The 23,208-nt window shown below is 41.6% G+C and overlaps 1 protein-coding gene across 2 annotated transcripts in view; it reads right to left on the bottom strand.

Annotated features, from left to right (window-relative positions):
• Positions 1-3,644: 3,644 nt before the first annotated feature.
• The window catches only part of kdm4b (lysine (K)-specific demethylase 4B), a 43,644-nt gene continuing 24,080 nt past the window's right edge, over positions 3,645-23,208 (bottom strand). Inside the window, exons 9-22 of one of the 2 annotated variants that reach the window (XM_061078480.1) lie at positions 21,505-21,701; positions 20,723-20,982; positions 20,236-20,471; positions 19,826-19,946; positions 18,772-18,932; positions 18,025-18,223; positions 15,467-15,543; positions 15,150-15,205; positions 14,130-14,238; positions 10,729-10,917; positions 10,344-10,520; positions 9,710-9,829; positions 6,604-6,696; positions 3,645-5,748 (exon numbers count right to left, since the gene is read on the bottom strand). In XM_061078480.1, the coding sequence (XP_060934463.1) occupies positions 5,218-5,748; positions 6,604-6,696; positions 9,710-9,829; positions 10,344-10,520; positions 10,729-10,917; positions 14,130-14,238; positions 15,150-15,205; positions 15,467-15,543; positions 18,025-18,223; positions 18,772-18,932; positions 19,826-19,946; positions 20,236-20,471; positions 20,723-20,982; positions 21,505-21,701 (2,526 nt within the window). In that variant the 3' untranslated portion in view covers positions 3,645-5,217. The remainder of the gene's footprint in view (positions 5,749-6,603; positions 6,697-9,709; positions 9,830-10,343; positions 10,521-10,728; positions 10,918-14,129; positions 14,239-15,149; positions 15,206-15,466; positions 15,544-18,024; positions 18,224-18,771; positions 18,933-19,825; positions 19,947-20,235; positions 20,472-20,722; positions 20,983-21,504; positions 21,702-23,208) is intronic. The other variant, XM_061078481.1, reaches the window with a different exon arrangement.

Below are 23,208 nucleotides of genomic sequence, written 5' to 3'. Positions count from 1 at the left end.
GTCAACAGTTAATTTTGAAAAAACGCTTTGGACGCGTTTACCATAAATGTCAGTGTATGCGCACAGTAGAATTGCTGTGTCGGCTGATTTGACCACAGTTGTTGTAACCATAGGTTGTGTCCGAAATCACCCAGTGACCCACTATCCCTTCTTCACTATATATAGTGACTTCTAGAGGATTATTATAATGAGTATATCTTGGCCTCATTTTGTACAGTGGGAGGAAGTGGAGACATGCGGTCCATGTTTATATATCATCTGTGGTTGCAACCTTACCATCCATCAGACTGGATGAATGGTTATAGTTACCAGGACATCTTAATGGACAATGTTTCCATGGTTACGCCACTTGTGTCTGTGGGAGTTCATAAAGATCAGCCACCTCCGACTACCCGTCCCTGTCCCCTTCAAACGGGGGACACTGTTGACAGATTGAGCTCCACTAAGTCATTATGATAATACTCCCTCCGTGATGTGATTTACTAGGCAGACATGTAATAAAGGCTTAAGGCAATAATGGAGCCTGTCATATCAACCAGCTTGTCAACATAATTGCCACTTCCATCTGCAATTAGATCCCACTGCATTCACTGATTCCCATTTCCATGTGAGCCGCTCGGCTGTGTGAGAGCCATCCAGCAGGTTGGAGGTTTTAATGTGATCCTGAAGGACGTTTGGGTGGAGACGGTCTCTCACTGGCTTTCACCACCTTTTGAACTCGTGGTTTCTGTCGCCTCGAGGACGCACACTTTTGAGCTTCTTGGTTACTCGTCTCTGAAGCGATGAAAGTCCCGGGCTCCTTTCCTCGTCTTTCACTACAGTTGGGTCAGCATAAACTTTTGTCCTTTGGAGTCCTTTCCCTCGTGTTTCTCCTCAGTCTTACCCCTGGCTAGGTTCAACTGAATAAAGAAATCAAACTCTGGAGTTGTTAAAGTAATTGCCAAGCTGGCACATCCCCAGTTCCTCTGCAAAGACACAGCAGGCACTTCAGAATGTTAATGGCCGCCCTGATCCAGCGAGGGCAATGCAGCCTTGGCATATGCACAGCTCGTAGTGTTGAGAGTGTGTGTGTCTGCGTGCACGTGTGTGTGTGTGTGCGCGTGTGTGTGGGTGAGCTCATGCCCACATTAACAATTTGTCCATAAGACACAGATTTCTTGTTCTTTCTGTGACCTTCTCCCGCTCCACTTCTATCCTCTTCTCATTGGGATTCCAGATTTAGAAGGTCTTAACACCGAGGAGTCAAAGTGAATCCCGTTAGTGCATCAGGACACAGAGGAAGGAAACGCCCAGTGATCACATCATGTCGAGCCGTTGTGTACTTTTGAGTCAATGTCAAACATATCACGTAACTTTCTGATGTTTGATGACAGAGAATGCTTCAACAACAACAGATTTTTGGTGTTGTTCGAAGTATATAGTATATATATATATATATATATATATATATATATATATACAGACCATTTACATTCGTATAAAACATTTTTTTCAGGGAATCAGTGCATCCTGTACAATTAAAGACATGAAATAGGGTTTAAATCGAAAATAAAGATTCTTGTGACCATGTGATGGCCGTGTAGTGAATTGTCATCCGTCATTCGTTGGGGATCTTTGGAAAGCAGCGCTCACATTTAGATATGAAACACTATGAAACGGTTGGATTTCAGATAAATCAGTAGAACATCAATGTGGAAAACACAAGCTGAGGATGTGTTGGTATGTAAATGAAGACAGAACGGTGTATCTGAAGAATGAGCAGGTGGTGTTGCTATTTAAATACACTGCTTCTGCTGCAGTGACCTCTGCCCACCCGTATGTTGTTGTGGTACAGAATGTAGAAAGCGAAGAAAATATCTATTACATTCTGGACTATGTAAAAACACAGGTCTTATTGCACGTTCCTCTTCCTGGTGTGGAAAAATAACATGGACTTATAAAGCACCGTCCAATATAACCAAGGCCTCTTTACAGAATAAGGAAAATAAAACAAAATCAAATCAAACAAAGGACAGAAAATAATAAGAGCGGTACTCAATGGAGACAATGGATCTATTGGTCAAAAGCTTTTGTGAACAGACGAGTTTCAGTTTTTGTAATAGTCCAGAGATGTGGCCTTGTGGATGTCTGCAGGGAGAGCTCCAGAGTTGTTCATCTCATCTGGAGTCCTGGGAAACCGAGTGAAGTAATTTAATGAATTCTACTTCTGAAAATATAATGAAATTGCGGAATTAATTTCGGGTGGGGAGGGGGGATTTCCGCTGGTCTGGCTGCCGGTTCCTGCTAATTAAGCTCTAAAAATAACTTGCACGATGAACCCAGCAAGCCAGTGCAAAGACATACCTCCCCGCTGCGTGCTTAATGTGCGACGCCAGGATTCCTGCCAACGAGACGCCGCAGAGAGGAATAAACAGCACTGCTGCTGTTTGCACTGCCAATTATTGAATATACACTAAACTCTCTTTGTCTGAGGAGGCGGCGACAGAGGATCTTGTCTTAAACATGCGATTACATGCCACAGACCCGGGGTCACCCTGGTGGCCTTAATTAAATTTCACCATTAGTAAGTGAATAAATAGAGGAAAATAAAAAAATTCCCCCGAGGCCTTGCACGGAAAGCTTTTCAACGCTGTAAATGTCACGCTGAAACTGGTGATATTCTCTTTTGAGATGCAAAATATGGGTTTCCCACAGGCACAGTGATGGCTCTGACAAACCATTAGGTTGGGTTATTACTTTAGTTTTAAAATGGTAATTCATGAAGACGGCTTTGTTTAGACTGCAGGGCCTGAATCTATATTCCTGACATGCACACTGAGACTCAAGTCAAACTTCAGTCACACAAAACAGAAATTGGAGACTTCATCTGATGCGATATTTTCAAAGATGCCAAAAAAGTTTCAGGTGTTTTGTTGTTTGGACCAAAAAACATTGAATCAGGTTAAAAAATAATTTATATTTCATTACAAACTTCTACACGGCTTATTCCTCTCGGCTGGATTTTAGGATTTGGGTTGGAGATTTAATTTGTGCTATTTAACTTGAAATCTCCTGTCAGGGCTGGCTAACATATGAAACCTCTCCGTCATCAGGCTCCATGACGTCAGGGCCCTGTTGATTTTAACCTCCTTATATTTACAACCTGTGGATTAGAATGTTGGGTTTTTGTTCGGATTAAACGAAATATAAATGCATGGTGTTTTTTACCTTTGGACCGAGCGGATAATATTTTGCTATATCATACACTGACAATTCTCGTTTTAATATCTTCGGCTCATATTAAGGCTTTGACAATAAGATAGGACAAGAAAAGTACAGTTTAATGGTATGATTGGATTTATGGGATTATTAAATCAATCACAATCATCCTGATTCATTCAATTCACTGGATTAACCAAACCAGAGCTGTCCGTCTGAGTCTTTTTGCTATTACTGAGAATTTGAGTTTCCACAAAACTGGATCGGTATCTGGATATAAACTTACATTAACAGTGATTATTTTAATGTATCTCTGTAACATATAATCATCAGATGTTAGTGGTTATTTAGGAAAGTTTGACTTTATCTTTCTATCCGAGGGTTTCGACTCAAACGACTTATTCAATCCCTGCGCTGTTGAACACACAAAACACAGAAGAGCTGGCAACTAGCAACCCACTTTAATCCCTATGAAATACGATTTCTTGATGGATTTCATTCGGATACAGGAACACGTCTGCGTTCCAACATTTCAGTTGATGTGACAGGCAAGAAAAGGAAAAGAAAGTTACAGTATATTCAAGACATTTACAAATTTGATTCACAATAAACGAGGCCTGCGATATGTACAAGGTGACAGTGTTGGGAAGTGTAGTCCGTCAGTAGTTTTAATATCTTTGTAGCACCTCTGCAGCACAAATCGGCCACATCCGGAAAAAAAGCAAAGAACCTGTAGTTGTCAGTACAAACTGAGAAATATGCCTGAAAAATTCTGTCAAAAATAAACATATTTTTGGTTCGGCCAAGTTTGTGAAGTTCAGAAAATGAAGATAGAAAGAAAACAGTTATAGAAAAACAACAACATTAACAATATAGATTAATACAATACAGAATTTCAACCAAGAATGGTACAAAATATCTCCAGATTGGAGGGTTCCTACGTAAGTTCCTCTTTCCAAATATCATACCTTCAAGCTCATAGAGATAATGTGACATATACAAAAAGAAATCACTCAGTGTCGCAGAGAAACTGTCGCCAGAAGCAAATATGACGAAGCAACAGATATTCATGTGCCATGTTCTTCCTCGACTGTGTGACTTGTTACAACTTAATTTATTTTCCACATGTAGGAACCCTGAGACAGTTTTGGGTGAGAAGCCGTGGAGCCGTTTGAATGACGTCAAATACATAAAGATCTCGTCTGTTACCTACGGTGACACAGCTTCACACAAATTTAATGCATCCTGCAGACAAATCTACCCGTGTTTGCATTCAGCATGTTTTTTCCTATTACAAATAATTCTTTCAATATTTGACTAAGACATTTAAATACTGAGTTCACCCCTACAATACCTTTTTTACACCCTTTCCCTCCTGCAATCCAGAAATAAAACCTCACAGTAAATATCCTTTTGTTCCACCGTGCCACAGACCCGGGGTCACCAACGTCACAGGAGGCCTGGATTGATAGATAGATAATTTGCTGCTGGTTATTTGATTTAAAGTAGAAAAAGAAAGAGATCAGGATAATTATCTTCCTGTCGAAAAAGAAAACGGGAGTGTGCCGTTACTAGATTAATGCAATGAGGTATGGAGTTGATACCACCCAGAGACGTATTCATATTAAGATGGAGGAGAAAAGCACAGCAGCTGACCAAAAAACAAAAAGAACATAAAGACCTTTGCAAAAAATAAACCGACAAAATAATAATAATAATAACATTGTTAAAAATAAAAAGCCGTTACCTCTTTAGCGACTGCTGCTTCAGAGCAAGCTAAAGCACCACTGCAAATACATTAACTCAAAAATGGAAAAGCAACATGCATTAAGAGTGCTCATGTGTCCGTGTCTCTTCCTGCTCCTGCCCTGAGCGCAGAGCTGCTTCCGGAAATGTCTTTTTGTCCATTAATACAGCACTTAGCACAATCCAGCTCCATTAGCTTACTTCCTATTGGCTCAGCCTCCGTTGACCAAGCCATAATTTTGTGGAGTTCTATTTATTTATTTATATATTTTTTTAATACAGGGGTCCGGACCCGTCATCCTGAGGGAAATGTGAGTTGAGCAGAGTCTCCATGTAGGAAACGTAGCTGCTGCTCGGCGTGTAGCTGTCGGACATGTGCTGGGGCGGCGGGGGAGGGGACGGGGCGGACAGGAGGGGGTCAGAGTTTAATGTCGACCGAAAGGGGGTCGACTGAGGAGTCAGCGTGGGGTCCGAGGCCAGGGATGACTCCCTTAGAGCTTTCCTGAAGAGGACGCTCGTGTCCATTGGGGTCTCTGCGTCCACATGAATACTGCTGGTTGGGGCGGGGGGCTCCAGTTGGTACATGCCGGACGGGGACAGATGTTGTGAGGTCTGAGGCGTAGTAATACTCTTGCGTGTTGCTGCTGGTGCGTCAACCAGGGCTGTCAGTAGAGGGCAGGAGGGCGGACTGATTATATTCGTGGGGGTCTCAGTAGGTTGGGCTGGGCCAGGCGGCAGACAGCGGCGTTTGGCTGCTTTGACTTCATCTGCTGGGGGGGCCTCCTGCTGGGGGGCATTAATCGCCTGCAAACAGACAAGTACATACTTAGAGAGGACACATCACATCCTATTTAGTGCTCTGCAATAACAGTCCTCTGTGTTAGAGTGTCTGAACGAGAGGATGTACATTTATGCACTTTATCGAGCAGTTAAAACCTCCACAATGGAAATGGCAGGTAAACTGTTCCACATTCCCACAATGCAATAAGATGCTTTCTTAAATGTGACGCTGGACGATCACGATCAAATTAGTGTCAACAATTTCAATTTACTTCTTCTTAATATCAAAGAGTTTCAGTAGCTATAACTGAGCGTTTGAGACAGAGGCTGAAAAGAGGAGCAACTGTTTCTAGCGATAATTCCAACTAAAATGATTAATTATAGATATGTGTCCTTTTCCTGTCCATGGGAAGAGATGCATCTGTTCACCTTCCCCTGTCCTCACTCAGAACATGTTCGTGATCATATTACTCTTTTTGAATGAGGGAGAATCACCTATTGTATAATCAGGTTCTAACCAGTTACACTTTAAACAAGCTGCATCACTGTGGCACTTTTCTTATTCACTCGGTTTGAATAATATAAAGCAATGAATATATTAAAACACATTGATGTTGAACTGCATGAGTTACTGTGCATGTGTTAATGAAAGATCAGAGCTCATGATCAGTCCTGTCCGATCAGTTATAAAAGTGAACCCAGCCTTCATTTCAATAAATATTCAAGGACTGTGGCTATTCTGTGGGCTGCAAAGCATCAGCCGTTTACTTGAATAAAAACTTGAGCTTCTTAAGTCTTTTTATTGAACGATACAAGCTGTGGGCGGCCTCTTCTTCTTCTTCTTATTTGCAGAAGCAGAAATTTCAGCAGAATACTCACAAGTCGGGCTCGGACCCTTTTGGGCAGCTCCAGGTCCAGCTGGTGGATCTCTGAGTGTTTGAGCATCAGCTGAGTCTGGTCCTGAAACTCGACCTGCACGGATGAAATAAAATCAGGTATTTAAAACGTACAATATGTAATTTCATGCGTTAGCGATCTCTCATTCAAAACAATATCAAAAGACCTAGTTCAGGAGCTAATCATGTTCACCGATGATGTAACAGATTCAAGTTTTAACCTCTTAAGAGACGGGTGAGATTCGCCTAAAACGCCTGTCTGAGGAATACCCAAAGTAAATTGAAAGCTGTTCTTGAACCATTTGGAGAACATGCATGGTCTTGGTTTCTTTTGAAAGGTAACAATCTGAACTCCCCCCCCCAAAACGTTTTTATGCCGCATTTTAACAGCAGAAAAGTCGTAAGTTTTTTTATGCCGCTTTTTAACGGCAGAAAAGTCGTACGTTTTTATGCTGCTTTTTAACGGCAGAAAAGTCGTACGTTTTTATGCCGCTTTTTAACAGCAGAAAAGTCGTACGTTTTTTTATGCCGCTTTTTAACGGCAGAAAAGTCGTACGTTTTTATGCCGCTTTTTAACGGCAGAAAAGTTGTACGTTTTTATGCCGCTTTTTAACAGCAGAAAAGTCGTACGTTTTTTTATGCCGCTTTTTAACGGGAGAAAAGTTGTGCGTTTGTATGCAGCTTTTTAACGGCAGAAAAGTCGTACCTTTTTATCCTGCTTTTTAACGGCAGAAAAGTCGTACGTTTTTATGCCGCTTTTTAACGGCAGAAAAGTCGTACGTTTTTTTATGCCACTTTTTAACGGCAGAAAAGTCGTACGTTTGTATGCCGCTTTTTAACGGCAGAAAAGTCGTACCTTTTTATGCTGCTTTTTAACGGCAGAAAAGTTGTACGTTTTTATGCCGCTTTTTAACGGAAGAAAAGTTGAAGGTTTTTATGCTGAATCACTCTAAGTGCTACTGGCATTGAGTAATAGCAGTTGGAACACAGTGAAGTAAAAGATTTTTATTTCCGCCTGAATATTTTTTGGTGAACAGATGCCTGCAGATGACTCTAGCTGGGACTTATGAGCTGGAAAACACAATGGGACCCTAGCATAAAGCCTTGACTAGCCCAAGTTCAAATTTGATAACAATACCACAGAAAATGAATATTTGACAGATTTTTTCTAAGGCCATGTCTAGGCATTTTCCACAAAGGCCATTTGGAGACTCCAAAGGACCCTTTGTTACCAACCAGGCTAAAGAGGCTATTTTTACACTAAAAATCATACTTTTATATAAAGGAGACAAAACATGTCATATGGTTTAAAATGTATACAAATAAACATCTTTCCTTTTTCCAGCAACATGTAGCAGTCACGACGGGGACGATTAATATGATTATTCTTAGGTAAGTGACGACAACTTTGCGATCGTTTTTTTCTAATTTCCGGTCTGACTGACGCTGAACTGAGACGTTGATTGTACCGGCTGTGGTGATCGGATCTTGAAATCAGTCAAATCAGAAGAATCTTAGCTTTCTAACGATATGTTGCATTAGTACCTAGCTGTACGACACAGTTTTGTAAATAACAATGTTTGACACTGATCGGTAAAACAGCGAACCTGTAGGGCGCCCTCGGGCGGATGCTGCTCAAGAATGCCTTTAAGCAGCAAACCGCAATGAATAATCATGATCCATCACGAGCGACCGATACAAAAGTAGGAAAAAAAGCCAACTACAGTAAATATGTCCTTTGCCACGGAAGTTACAGCAGAAACGCACAGAAACACGAGCGAAACAGAATGAAACACAACCAAAATGACACGTCCTGTTACCTTGATTGAAATTGGGAAACAGGACACATCAGTGAGTTATGAAGAGAAGAGATTAATGAGTGAGAAATACAAACATGTACCCAGAAAGTCAGAGGCTGGATCTCAGCCATGAGAAATGGTTCGTCAACAACTGTGTGTTCAGTGAAAATGTCCTTGACCGTGGCACTGAACCCCAAAGCTGCTCAGTGGCTGAATAAGACCATCAGCTCAGTATTTTAAATGTAAATGTAGATATTTTAAAGTCTTAAGCAAGGTCAGGGCTGCGGCTGTGACACAGCGACCAGCTGGAGGATTATTTTTTAACTCATGGTCACAGTGTTTCTCATCAAACAGGACTCTCAGAAATGCAGCGACTGAGCAACTCGGGGTCATTAACACAGAAAGATGCAACACTGACATAATGAGGGGACACAGATTTGATATTTTAAGAAAACAAGATTGAAACAGTAAAACTAGCCTGTAACACCCCCCCCCCCCCCCCCTTCATAATATTTTTGGCATTTAACTTATGTGTTTAATGCAGGCTGTTGTTCAGCAAGATATCTCTGGGCTGCCTGTATAGTGTACAACATTTCTGAAAAAATAAAAATTAGGAATTAATCCCAGTTTCCGAGTTCAGAAGTGACTTTCAACACTTTTCTGACACAACTTCCAAATTCGTATGCTTCAATTCTGAAATTTCCACTATGCATGCGCTCATCATATTTGCCCCATGAATCCCACAGCATGCTCCGGTGAAATCTCCACTCTACGTTTTGATGCTGCGCTGTTTCCAAATGTTTGGCCATAATCTGTAGGGGCAGCCGAGCTATTTCTCAAGCTGATAAACACAAGACCCAGGACACCAAAGCAGAATGTGGTAACCACGAGTTAGCTCACAGGTTCAATCACTTACATTCACACTGCAGAAGAGCATCAGATGAGACATTCAAATTATCCCATTACTCAGTTTTGTCTGCACCACACCTGAGTTGAGGTGCAACTGTATTTGGAAAATTATTTTACAGCTTGACTTCGAAAGGTTTTTACATTTACACAAACTGCAATTAGGAACTTACAGCTTGAACGTTTTCTGTTTTATTCTCACTTGAATCTACCACTCTTCTACGTGATTCACAGATTTTAACTATGATTTATATTCCAAGAGAATCATTAGGTAATTTAAAAAAGTTTCTCGAACCTCCAGTTGACCGAGTTTAAAATCACTTTTTAGCAGGTTTGATTGTAACTGAATGAGGCTCATTTCCAGAGGTGGTGTTTCTCCCTCACCTGGTAGAGCTTGTGGACATGCTGTTTGATGAAGTAAGCGTTGAGGACCTGACCCTCGGACGTGCAGACCACGATCAACTCCCCGATTTCGGGGAGACCGTTCCGCAGGCAGTCGTGACTCTGGAGGAGGAGCGAGGGAAGGAGAGGAAGAGAAAAAAGGAGAATGTGAAGGAGATGGAGGATGGAAAATTACTTTTAAGAAATGTACTTATGTCATTTAACTGAATATTGTTTTTTAAATTCTGATGAACCTGTGATTCATAAAAATCATTATAAGTAATTTATCTGAGGCAGCAAGCAGAAAGATTCAGTAAATAGAATTATGAACTTTGACTTATTACGTTTTTAGTACGATTTTCATAATGTTCTCAAATTTTTCACTTTTACACAATTTAAACTGCTCTTAAGTGTTTTAGTTGGCAGCAGAATGTTAAGTTTAAGTTCCCTGAGTGCTTATGTTTTCTTATTTTCCAACATTAGATTGCTTGGGATCATCTTGCATATATTTTAAGTGCAACCAATTTCTTATAAACATAAATGTCATTAAGTTATGCTTGTGGCTACAAAGCACTTTATTTGAGGAATTGTCTCGATCAATTGAATCAGTGTGTAACTTAACTGCTAGAGAACTCACCAGTAGGTTTTCTGGGTGCAGGTTGTCACAGTATGAGCCGTCCTCAAAGTTGACCTCGTAGAACGTCTGCGTTGCCGTGCCGATAATGGTACAATGGTAGTACCAGCCGTCAACGTTGCGGCCAATCACTCTCTGGCCCAGGTTCGGACAGGGTAGGGCTCTGGTTGCTGGCCGCGACTGGACGGAGAGAAACCAAGACAGAGGTTGAGGTTTTTAACTGGAAAATCAAAACTTACTAAAGAGCAGCGACATGTTCAAATATCAAGTGAAATGTCTAAAATATAGATGTGAGGCAGAAGATTGTTTTAACACAAGAGATGATGGTTGTAAGGGGCCCAATAATATATATCATCATCACCGACCCTTTCCCTGGATGTGCACTTACCTTCGTGGGGACCTTGGTATGCCTGTGGCAGGTGACAGACACCACGTAGGGCCAGTCCGCAGGCTTCATGACCACTCCGGCGATTTGGGCGCAGGTGACGTGGAAGGAGGTGGCGCAGTTCTCATTCGAGCACTGGATGCAGGCGCCACGGTTCGTACTGGAGTTCTTGCTGTGGCAGTACACGCACTTCTGCAATGAGATCAAAAAATAATGTTGGTTGGTGATTCATGTTGGAGACAAATCCCCCCTTGACCTCATTAGCTTTATTTTTTACTTCTTACAATATATTTTCATGGATGTTCAGAGATCACAAGAATTATTTTCTGTCCCTTCAGCTCCAATCTCTCACAGCTAAAGGTTACTTATGAAGCCAGGCAAACATGAAACTTGTTTTTTTTCCTATTCAATGAAAATGCGCTGTAAAAGATTCAAAGTTTAATATATACTCAAATCTAAATCTTAAATGTGTGAAAGGAACAAAGCCGAGTAAAAATAAAGCTTACATGCCTACAGATGCTTCTCTAACACGCATTTCTTGTTATAGTATGGAGAAACACATGACATTTAGAAATGATGAATGCATTCACCTGCATTCACTGCCTGGGTCATATCAGTCATGATAAAGGCAAAGCTTTGAAATAGTTCCACATTGTTGATCTATAAACAAGAATCCTTCCATTTAGTTTTCAGCACTGTTGTTTTAGTTTGTTCCAAGCACTGACAATCTGTTTCCTGTCTCCACTGGGGTGCTGGTGTGTTAGAATGGATGGTTTAGAATAGCATTGTGAAATAGAAATGTATAGTATGGATGTAGTGTGGCTCATTGAACCTGCTGCCACACCTGGGATGTTCTTCCAATGGCCAAAACATGACACCAAGTGGATGAAAGACCAACCACAACAATTTAGCTACAAAAAAATATTACTTTTTGTTTCAGGTCTTAAAATTCCAGGTACTGAAACAATGCCTATGAAGGATTTACCAACAACTTCTCTAAGATTTTTGATTTTGTTTGGTTTTATTAATCACTACAAATGGAAATAACTATTTTCAGGCTTTGCCCACAACATGTTTGTTCATTTCTCAGCGTCAGTGCTGTGGTGAGTTTCTCTTCCTAACTTAAACACAGCAACTTTGTATTTGTTAACAGCAGCCTGAATTGTCGCTGAGGCATTGGAAAACAGTTTTTCCATCCTTTTTTTTTTGTCTTGCATCACTTGCTCAACCTCCCCCCCTGCATAATCGTACAGGGACATTTCCGTTTTCCCTCGGAGCCCTTTCACTTTCAAATCCTCCTATTCCGTCCCCATATCCTGACTGTGAAATTACCACCAGCCGACCACATCTGTGAACCAGGTCTGCTTTTCTGCTGAGCTGACTCCACATGTAGCACAATGCACAACTTACAACCCAGTCCCCTTCCTCTCATTCACTTCAAACCCTTCAATCCTCCATGTCTTCAGTGGTCTTTACACCTTCCCTCCCCCATCTCTCATTTGTTCCCCGTTTCAGTTAAGACAGAGAGAATAAGGGAGAGATGGATGAATAGCCGAGACACAACAAGGGAAGAGAGGACCATTGTGTAAGGGAATTTGACCTGTCAAACTGAGTTATAGTCTCAATACAGCAGGGCAACCTCAGGTGTGTTTTAGAAAAATCATCTTCCCTCAAAATCCTAATATAAGGATTTATTTTTGAGAAATCTCTGGCAGATAAATAATTTTAATTTGAACAGAAATTATTCACATTACACTCATTACTCAATGCTTCAATCGAACAAACAGACTCAACCCTCTTTCCCAACAGCTGTGACAGCTGCCTCATCTCCTGTGACTGGTATCTTTCTGTGTATTTGTGTTTTTTGTAATCATCTATCACATGGTGTCTACATCTTCCCACTCGCTCCTTTTCTCTCACGCCCTTCCCTCTCCATCCACCTCCTTCTGACAAATCACACGGCCAGCAGCTGTAGTGCAGCGCTTGGCCGATCAATACAAAAAAAAAAATTCTTTATTAAAGTGCCAATACTTCATTTCGGTACCAGTGCAGGAAAAATATACAACTGCTCTCAGCAGAGCTTTACTGAGTGATATTTAACCTACTGCTGCAGATTAAAGTTTTCGCCGGCTGCAGTAGTTTTCCACTGGTGAGATCAACGACATGAGAAATGAGACCTCAACGTCATGGGATGAAATTACGTATACAAAGTGTATGTCCATTTTGTTTATTCTCATTCCACTTCGCAGTACAGTTAACTGCAATTCAAAATCCAAGGGTTCTGCTGGTTTTTAAGACAATAATAAATTATATTTAAGATTTAACGACAGTTATGGATGAATATTGGAGGTCCAGTGTTACTCCCACTTGCCAAAATTGAAGTTAATCAGTTTCGTGTTGGTCTTGTTTGTAGTTTTAAATGTAAGTATCGCTGAGAAAGAATTTCAACACAAGGAGACATTACACACTGTGTATACAATTGAGATTATTGAATTTTAGACTTTTTAAGACGTATTTTTAATATATTTTGAGCGTATTTTGAGCATTTGTAGAAAATGAGAATCTATGACTTTGGCCCTGAAAACCATAACTGAAACCCAGGGATGGAGAAACGATGTTAGACTGCTGAATAGGGTTCGCGTTCACTTTTTAACAGCCCAGCCATCCAAATCTTTAGACTGCAGAATTTCTTCTCATGGCATTTTAAGGAGAGATGGGAGAAACCTGCTTTGACAGCACTTGGATGCAAATGTCACCCAGCTTGTCTTTGATAGATTTTCAGGGAGAAGGAGAGGGAGGTTTGTAGATTTGTGATAATGCACCAGCAGCACTGCTACTGTCTGTGAAGTGGGATGGGAGGGGGGGAGCAGAGACTTAGAAGGAGGGATGGCGGAAGGAAAGGAAAGGGTGGGGGACTACTTGTGTTCAAAGACGCGGCAGCAATAGGGAAATTGCCTCCTGCCCACGGGATCAATGCAGTTCATTTGGCACAGTGAGAAATGACAGCTGATTATTCAGCCATTCCCCCTCAGCACATCTGTTTTACCCCGTGTCATCCACAGCTCGCAAAAACATGATCTATCCATCCACCAGGGGAGGAGGGGGGGGTAATGGAGAGAGTGATAGATACAGAGGCAGCGGGCGGGAAAGACGGGATTCGCCTAAAGGTGGATGAAGACTGTCGGGGTCAAAGAAGGAAATTAAGTGAAGGAGGCAAGACAAATTAAATGAACAGCTGCTGAACAACGAATACCGAGAAGTTTTTTGAAAATGTCTTCAAAGAGAGATGTTGATATAGTTAGTATTAACCTAACGATTTTAACTGTGGGGCTGTTCAACATTAACTTGCCTGACTGGCATCACACTGTACACCGTATACAAATGAATCCTTTTTTTTTTCTTACCAGATTCTTGCGTGTTTCTGGAACAGCGCTGATGTCCACTGGCTCCCTTTCGATGGCGTTGACAAAGCGAGCCTCAGCCACAGCGATGGCACAGATGATGTGGACCCAACTAGTGACACACAGACAGATTGCCATCAAAACCTTGTGAACACCAGCAAATGTCAAAGTAGCAGACAAACCATGCTCATACCAACGTCAGTCATGGCACTCTTTCTTCGAAAACAAAAGTCAATCTTAATTTTCCATGCTGTCTCCTATGAATCCCCGAAGCAGTCCAGCAATACATGATAATGATTTGCTCTTTCAGTCCCACAACCTCTCCATCATGCTTTCTGCATTTCTTCAGTCTGTTTAAGTGCTGGAGTTATAAATGATCCTTCCAATTAAACTCTCTAAGACAGTGAACATTTATCCACTCCTTCACTGACATGGAAAAGTTTCCCTCGCTTTCCCACTGTTTTATGTAGGATGTATTGACCCTGCTCAGATCTTGAAGACCCTTGTATAATTTAGAAAATTGTTCTTCGACCTAGGTCAGCTCTGTATGCTGAATTAAAAACTCTTAAAATGCCTGGTACACAGATCATCATTAGGAAATACTTTATAGATATGGAAAAATTCTTAAATAAATAATTTTAAGCATTTCTACATGTTGGGTTAAAGGCAACAGACACCATAATAAAAAAGTATCTGAAAGAAAGTGATCTCCTGACACTGTATTTTTGTTTCGACAATGTGTGGACTTGAAATCCACAAAATCCACATCAGTTCTGTTAATTCTGTTGCTAAATGGGTCTTCAGCTGGGAGCACTATTTCCTGATTCACCACAAGAACACTGAGATGCTATCACAAAAAGTCAATACATTTGAAATCATAATTTTGTCATTAGAGTACCTTCTCTAATTGTTTTCAGAAGCAAGATATTTAAATAAACCCCTTGGGATTTTGTTATGAGAGAATTTAAAGCCAATTTAGAATGTGTAAAAAGCCATTTCAAGAACCAAGTGTGTGCCACTAACCAGTTGTCCAAGGTCCTCTTAAAAGCTCCTCCACGCAGGTTGCAAAGACAACAATTCTGAAAAAAAGAAAGCAAGCGAGGATTGAGTTTCAGGCAGCGAGGGACTCAGATCCACATAATTTATTCTATTACACAAATTGATTTTGTACGAGTAAATAAAGACTGAAATTCCCGTAAAATTAAAGGAGTGGTGGCCTCTGAGTTTTGGACCCCACAGTATTACAGATTCAATAATTATACTTGGAGTTCTGGGAAAATATAAGGCCGTTTTTGTTGATTTGAAGAGGTGGGTTTATGTGAGGTGGTTCTGCAACTCACCACTGTCCAGGCTCCTGCTGCACACCTGGAGCACATCCAGGAATCACTGACAGACTCTGGTTTGACACCGTAACAACCTACAAGAGACAAGAGATTAATGACTCCACATATCAAACCATCTCGCATTTAAAGTTTCAAAGGTATCATCTAGAATCACGTGTAATAATGATCTCTTTAGCAACTTGACTTGAATATATATTAAATACTTCCTACATTTCTACAATTATTTTGTTTTTTTGAGTCATTTTCTGCAGAGACCATGACACAGAACCTGCTTGTTTACGTTTCTCATCACTACCTCCAATTTGTACTTCTGGACCAAAAGACTGGCACATTCATGTAACACCTAGGCAGGTGTGAACGATTTTTAGTTGGATGCCTGCTCAGAAACAATGGAGAGTACGGTGCTGGGCTGCAGGGCTGGTGTTTTTGACAGGAGTTCTTTCTGCTTCATGTCATCTTATCAATAGCAGCACTGCTTCCCCATCTGAGCCCAGCTCATCCCTGGATGACTAATGAACTGGCCTTTTTGAAGGTGCACTTCAGCTTTAGGGATAATAAGAACCCAGGAGGGTTGGTGTGTGTGTGCGCTGTGCGTTTTGCTGGCTGCACATGTGAAATTATGTGGTTGAGTGTGTAGCCCAATACGAATCTGCCACACATGAAAAGGTTTGAAAAGTAGATACTTTATTCCTATAAAACCACGATTTAAAAATACACAACCAAATATAACTTTTTGTTATAGATTTTGTATAGATAAATAATGATGACATGTGGTGATGAGAAGCAGAGCCTGCAGAGAAACACCGATGCTAACACACTCTTACACACTGTTAACAAGCCGCCAGTTCTTTCACACTTTGCTGTGACGGAAGCCAAATGCCCTTGAAAGTCAATTTGCTCGATTTTGCAACGTTTAAGTGTGGAAACCAGGTTAAATAAGTGCCGGTAAAGTTTGTGTTCTGGCGCCTGCAGAGAGGTCTCTGCGTTGCTCGAGCAGCCTCTTAGCTGGTTTAACCCGAGTCAAGGAGAGTTAAACTACGGAGCCTCACTGAGCGCTGCAACAAGGGAATTGGGCTGACAGTTTGTTGCACTGTTGTAGTGGAGTCTTATCTTCGGTGTTTCATATTTTTCCAGGACTGTTCTCAGGGGTCCAGAGACACAAAAAAAAGTTGTGAATAGAGAGGAACAGTGGAATACCCAGTAGAGCTTGTTTGTAAAACTTGTCAGCTCATGTTTGGGCTTATAGCTGGCTGAGACCAAGATTCTGAGAGTTTTAAATCAAACGCTGCAGTGTGCCCACAGCTGCCAGCGTCTTACTGTTGACACTGAATCAAATCAAACTTTTCCACAACTTCTTACTGTTTATTTAACCATATCAAATTCACAATATTGTTACCAAAAATACCTCAGTTTTTAACATTCATGTTTTCGCAGCCATTAGGCCTTATCAGGTTAGATTTGTATAACTTACTTGTTACATAAATAGAATAAATAGAGATATCCAAACACCACCTTCTAGCATCCTTAAAATCCTGTTATCTATGCCTCAGTGGCCGCACTGACTTCCTGCTGCTGCTGCAGTGCAAAAGCTGTAATTACATTTCCTCTGCTAGAAAGCTTCATGCAGCTGCAGGACTGTTGACTTTTCGTGAACAGCATACAAACAATGTGCTGTGCTAAGATTTACTTTTCCTGCTCATCTAAAAAGAAAATATATATAACCAGTACTAGGGATGAGCATTCGATTAAATTGTCTTAATCGATCGTCGGGAGAGTTAATGACGAATTTTCGATTAATCGTTAATATCTTTATATCAAAATTCACTATTTATAGGCTGTTAAAATGCAGTGAAAATAGAAAAAACACAGTGTGTTTCCTCATTGAGATCTTTATTACAAGATGAACAACTCTTGTGGCAGATAAACGGGATCCGTTCAATGGTTACACTTGAAAATATGCGCTGCTGTACTCTTCAGCCCCGCTGAGAGAGCAGCTAGCCGCTGAGAGCTAGCTGGACTCCGCGACCCTCGACCTCTTACTCCGGTTGTTGTCGCGTCCTCACTCCCGGAGCCCCTTAACCAGGCCCGGCTTTGTCCGGACCCTCAGTCTACGGGGAGGGAACCCGTACAGACCCGGGTCTGGGTGAGGGGTTCCGGGATTGAGGACGTGACAACAACCGGACTGAGAGGTCGAGAACCTTCAAATCCAGCTAGCTCTCAGCGGCTAGCTGCTGGTCTTCCAGCGGGGCTTGTAGAGTATAACTCCGGGCTGCTTCCTACAGCTGCTAACATCCTCACTGTGCTGCGTTCAGGCAACTCATATATTCCGACCTCCTACTTGAAGAAGAGCAGTGGACTCCTCATGCGCTCATGGAGACGTATAGCTTCGTAGTGTTGGCAGTGAACGCAACAGAATTTCGTCGATGACAAAATATTGTCATCGACGAAATTCTTAATGATCAATTAATCGATTGTCGATTAATTATGCCCATCCCTAACCAGTACATTAACCATATGTTATTGCTCCTTTGCTGTATTGAGGGTATTTTACTTACTGGCGTGAACCTGCATTTTGCAAGATGAACAGCAAAGTAGGAGACTGGTTCCATCCTCTCCAATGTGATGGTTGGTGGGTGGAGGTTCGGTGTTTCCTGACCCAACGCTGAAGCACATCTCTGGGACCAGTGGGCGAGTCATGCTGCCTGGACGGGGGAGGGGGGTGACTGGGGGCTCAATGGACACATCTTTATGGGGCTGGAAAAGTTCAGAGTAGGAGTTTGTTTCTTTGTATTTATTTCCCACAGTTGTTGTCCTGTTTGTAGATTGATGGTGTTTTCACACCATGATGCAAACCAAACTTCACGTCTTTAACACATAAACATTGTATGAAACAGAAAAAAGCAGTCTCTCTGTTTAAATGGAGATGATGAACAAACCAGTTCCTTTAGTTAATTTTGTTGCCACTGCAATATCATCATGGTATCACAACCCTATCCTATTTGATCGAAAACCTTGCGAGCCAGCTGTACGTCTTTTTTTCAAACTATCCATACAAATATTATTATACTGCAAATGATTAGAACTATGATTCAGTGTGAAATCCAGACCAAAACAACTTCTGTTGGTCGGACTAGATTTTGGTCCGTTGGTCCGCATCTTTGAATAGTCAACTACTCTAAAACAATATTAATACGACCCCTAACCTTAGGAACTACTGCAACTCCTGGCTTTGGAGCTGTTTAAACTATCAATACCATCACTGCATCTCTAACATGTATGTACTCTTTAGTGTGAGGCTTTACCGAGTTGTAGGGACAGAAGAGTGAACAGACAGCACAGTAAGGTGGTAGTGGTGCCACTGCAGCGTTGAAGGACTTCTCTGCAAGGAAGTTGGGTTCGTGATTCTGCCACAGGTGCTCCTGTTTCTTCATGTCCCTTTCCAGCGGTCTGGGGGAGGACAGATCTGTGGGTGAGAAATAAGATACATGAGGTTTCTGCTGCACAAGCAGGCCATCATTCGTGGAAAGCCATCATTGGTATTGATTTCGTTTTTCTAGTAGATGCATAAAGTATAAAGTATTTTTGGGAAAGGGCAAGGATCCTTTCAACATGAGAGCCTTTGCCAAAAAACAAAAATAGCAGCATTCTGTTCCAGACATCAACAACATGACCACTTCTAAATTATTGGCTGATGAACACAAATAGCAGAGACATCAGCAACTAGCTGCTGTGGGTCTGAAATCCATTTAGCTGTGAAGCCCTTAAAGCTACTGATCCTTGTTAGACCTGAACAGAAGGCAGGACAATCTTTTCACAAGATTCCCATTTAACTCGCTTTTTTCCTCCCAACACTGGTCCTCTCTTTCTCCTTGTCCCCCCTGCACTCTCCTGAAGGACAGGCCCTCCGAGTCAGGTCCCTTGTTGCCGACTTAAAGTGACTTTGAAAGCAGGTAATTGGAAGTCGTGATCCCCAGATCAATAAGTGTCAATCAGAAAATGAAAAAAATCAGAAGGGAGGGGAGGAAAAAGAAGCCTTGTTGCCTTGATTTCATTATCCCCACAGGGAGCTTTAGTCCTGTTGGTTTTTCTTTCTCCAGATCGATAATCAAAACATAATGGGGGTTTCTTCATTTCAAGTGTCGTGGTGGAGAAGGGAATAAGTGGGATAAATAGTGACGGGGGCAGAGGACAGGAAGAGGGTGTGCATGGAGAGATAGATGAATAACAGTGGATAGAAGTTTTACCCATTTCACCATGTTTATGCAAATGAAAATGTCACACTTTCCATGCAAATGTTTAAAATAACACATACTAGAGTTTAAATAAAACTGCAATGACAGACACAGAGCCACATACCTTTGTCACTGGTCAGCTCTTGCTTAACGATGGACAGAGGAGAAAGCATGGGAGGTTTGCCGAGGGGATGTCGCCGACTCTTTTTCACCTCAGTTGGCATCTTCATCTTGGGGTAGCATGCCTGATAAAAGTATGTGCAAAATATATAAGTTTGTGGCAAAATGTGGCAAAAGCATCCAATGTTCAACAAGTTGATTGCCCCATTGTTTCATGAGGCAAATATATATAATATATGTAGAGACTAAAAATAGGCTAATTTGTTATGCAGCAACCCTACTTTGAATAAGGTACAAATTTGTGTAGTAAAACATCAGAAACTGTGGTTTACAAACAATAAAGTTTTTTACAAATAAAAAGGACTCTATCTATTGACTCTCAGACATGAGAAATATGACCTCGGTGTCACTCACATCCAGATTGTTGTCTGCTGTGATGTCCCTCTGCTGTGGGGTAAGAGGGTTCCCAGCCTGTGGATCACTGACCAGGGCGTTGTCTGAATCACTTGAGCCGCCTGTCGCAAACTGCTCAAACACCGCCTCAAATCCAGTGATGGCGTTTTGAACGTTTGGAATCTTTTTTAGCCTTTTCTGCTTCTTTTTCTCACCATCTTCTGTCAGGTTCTGCAGCTTGGCCTCATGTGCTTCTGCTGACAAAGAACAACAACTGAATAAAACTTCAGAAAAGGGTTAAGGGTGAAAGGGTAAGAAAGGGTAACTGGATGAGCAACAGTAACTGGATTTTTAGGATTCAGTCTGATTTATATATTCAATTAAAACAGCTTTTTAGATGATGCAAGTTTAAGAAAATTTGAGAAACAATAAAAGCAAACATCTGTATTGATTTTGATCTTACATTAATCTAGTGCAGTAGCTGTAAAACTGCTCATACCGTCCTCACCTTCAATGGATGGAGTCTCAGCTGCTAAAGCTGCCTCAGCTGCAGCTGCCTCAGCAGCCTTCTGGTCCTCACGCTCCATGGCTTCCAGGGTCATCATGGCCTCTCTGGCTAAACGCTCCTCCCTCTCCTGCTTGCGCTTGGCATCGCGTTCCTCCACCTGACGCTGGTACTCGGCAGCGTTCAGCTCAATGCCTTCTTGTGCCAGCACCTTCACTTCGTCCAGCTTCAGACGACGGAACAGTTTCATCTTCTGCATGGCCCTGGGGTAGTGCAGAGAAAGGTGAGTAAACACTTCATATAATATCCTTCTGAGAGAAGACACACAGATATTTTGCTTTTGGATTAGTTACTCTAGCAGTAACATGACAATTTAGCACATATCCATGTGGAGGTGAGGGAGCTGGGAGAGAACCCTCACCTGCACCACAGAGGATCAATCAGCGCAGGTGAGAGCTGATTGGTCCTCACACTTTAAATGGCAGCGGCTTCACTGCCTCATGGCGCCTCAGAGACTCACAGACGGAAGAGACTGAGAGAAGCCGAAGGAAGCTGGAAAGCTTGTCACTTTGTGTGTGTGATTTAAGTATTTGTTTGTGCACGTGTGTGGTGACAAAAAGATGTGGAAAAGCAATCGTTACGTCTCTGGCTGTGTGTTGGAGAGTCCCGTGGCAAGCACCACTGCCACAATCCAAAAGAGTGTGCAGTTACTATGATATGCAGGTAAACTCTACATGTGAATTAAAATCGCCAAACTAAGACAATGATATTATTTATATTCTCACCTTCGCAGAAGGTTTTCTCTGAAAGTGACGCGATGTTCCCTCCAGCGCTCGAGTTCGGGGCTGTTGAGCTCAGTGGCCTTGAGATGGTCCAACACCATGGAGTCCTTGCCCTGCTTCCACAGCTCGTAGCGATCGGGTTGCAGGCTGCGCACAAACACGTCCATGGAGATCTTCACCATGTCCTTACGGCAGGTGCACTGGAGGAAAAATACAGAGAGAAGAGGTGACTGTAAGATAAGACTGGGTAAAAGCTGCAGGAGGGAAAGGCAGGAAGGATATTTAATATTAATTAAACAGCTACTGGGAACTGGTGTAACATTACACAACATTCAAGTGTTTTAAGTGTACTCCTTCACAGAGCTAGAATACTGGTGTTTGTTTACACACAGGCCAGGTGCTACACTGGCCACTTTCAGCTACACTTCACAGATTTATGACTCTGTAGAGAGTGATCAAAAGAGGAGGTAATGTACCGTGGTGAACAACGAAAAACAAGCACGGAAGAGGCAGAAATCACAAAGTAAAAGAGATTTTATGTATTTATATGAATAATTTCTAATGTTTCATAATTATGAGTACTGTGTTATGCATTCAGCCAAGAACTTGTCTCTATTCTTCCTTTATGGAGAGGTTAGAGTGTGAAATGGAAGAGAAAATGTTCTCTGCGTTTGCAAATCACTTGAATTCTAATACCCCTGACTTTAATGTATGGAGCATGGACCAAATAAAATAATCCAAGTGCACATCAAACAAATGGTTTGACAGTCTTAAAGCTGGTTTCCATCATTTAAGGTAGTTCTTATCGTACCGATGTATGTTCAAGTGTTCCATTTTCTAGTTTGTTTTGAACTAGTTATTGCTTCAAAAACTGAGTGAAACTAAATGATTGACAAAGATTGGACTGGGACATTTTAACGGCAGGTTTTTGATACTGCGGCTCCACGCTACAATCCCTGCAGCACAGACTATGGCTCCAAATGCATCTGGGATATTTTAGCTTAATATTTGTTTAGCGGGAGGAAGTGGAGACGAGTTGTTGAGATAGACATATGGTTGCAACTATTGAAGCATCTCGCATCAAACAAGCAGGTATCTTAGATTGAAAGAAGTGGTCTTGAATGTTTTGATGGAAAATTACTTAAATCTCTATCTTTGTGAGCTACTGGTGCCTTATTGGAAAGATATAACACAAATACCACCAGACAGGCTGTGAGTGAGGAGAGGGGATTGTTGTTTACACGGCATGAAGGAAAGTTACTCCAAGGTATGGTAGAGCGTAACATACAGCACGTAAATTTGATATTGCGCTGGTAGTTCAGATGCAAATGAAACCGACATCTGCTTCTGGTAAGCAAAATGTCTACACAAACCTTCATTATGACAGTATCGCTGTATGAATCATTCTGCTGACTACGGATGGAGGAGCAGTATAGTGACAGAGCTGTTAAATGAAACCACCGTGCTGCATACGAGCGGGGGGGAAATGGCAAGTACAGCAAAAAGAAGTTTGGAAATGAAGGAAACAAAAGCAGGGAGATGAAACAAACAAGAGATGGAAGAGGAGAGAGAGAACTGAGATGAAAATATTTTCTTTTGTGCCTTGCTTCCTGTATTACATTCTGGCCCTATTATTATTTCCCGAGCTGCACTGAGAGCCTTATGTTCAATTACTGGAAACACAGCGGTGCTCCCTCCCCAGCAAAA

Source organism: Limanda limanda, chromosome 9 (assembly GCF_963576545.1).
Source record: "Limanda limanda chromosome 9, fLimLim1.1, whole genome shotgun sequence".
NCBI lineage: Eukaryota > Metazoa > Chordata > Actinopteri > Pleuronectiformes > Pleuronectidae > Limanda > Limanda limanda.
This window is presented reverse-complemented; position numbering and strand designations above follow the sequence as displayed.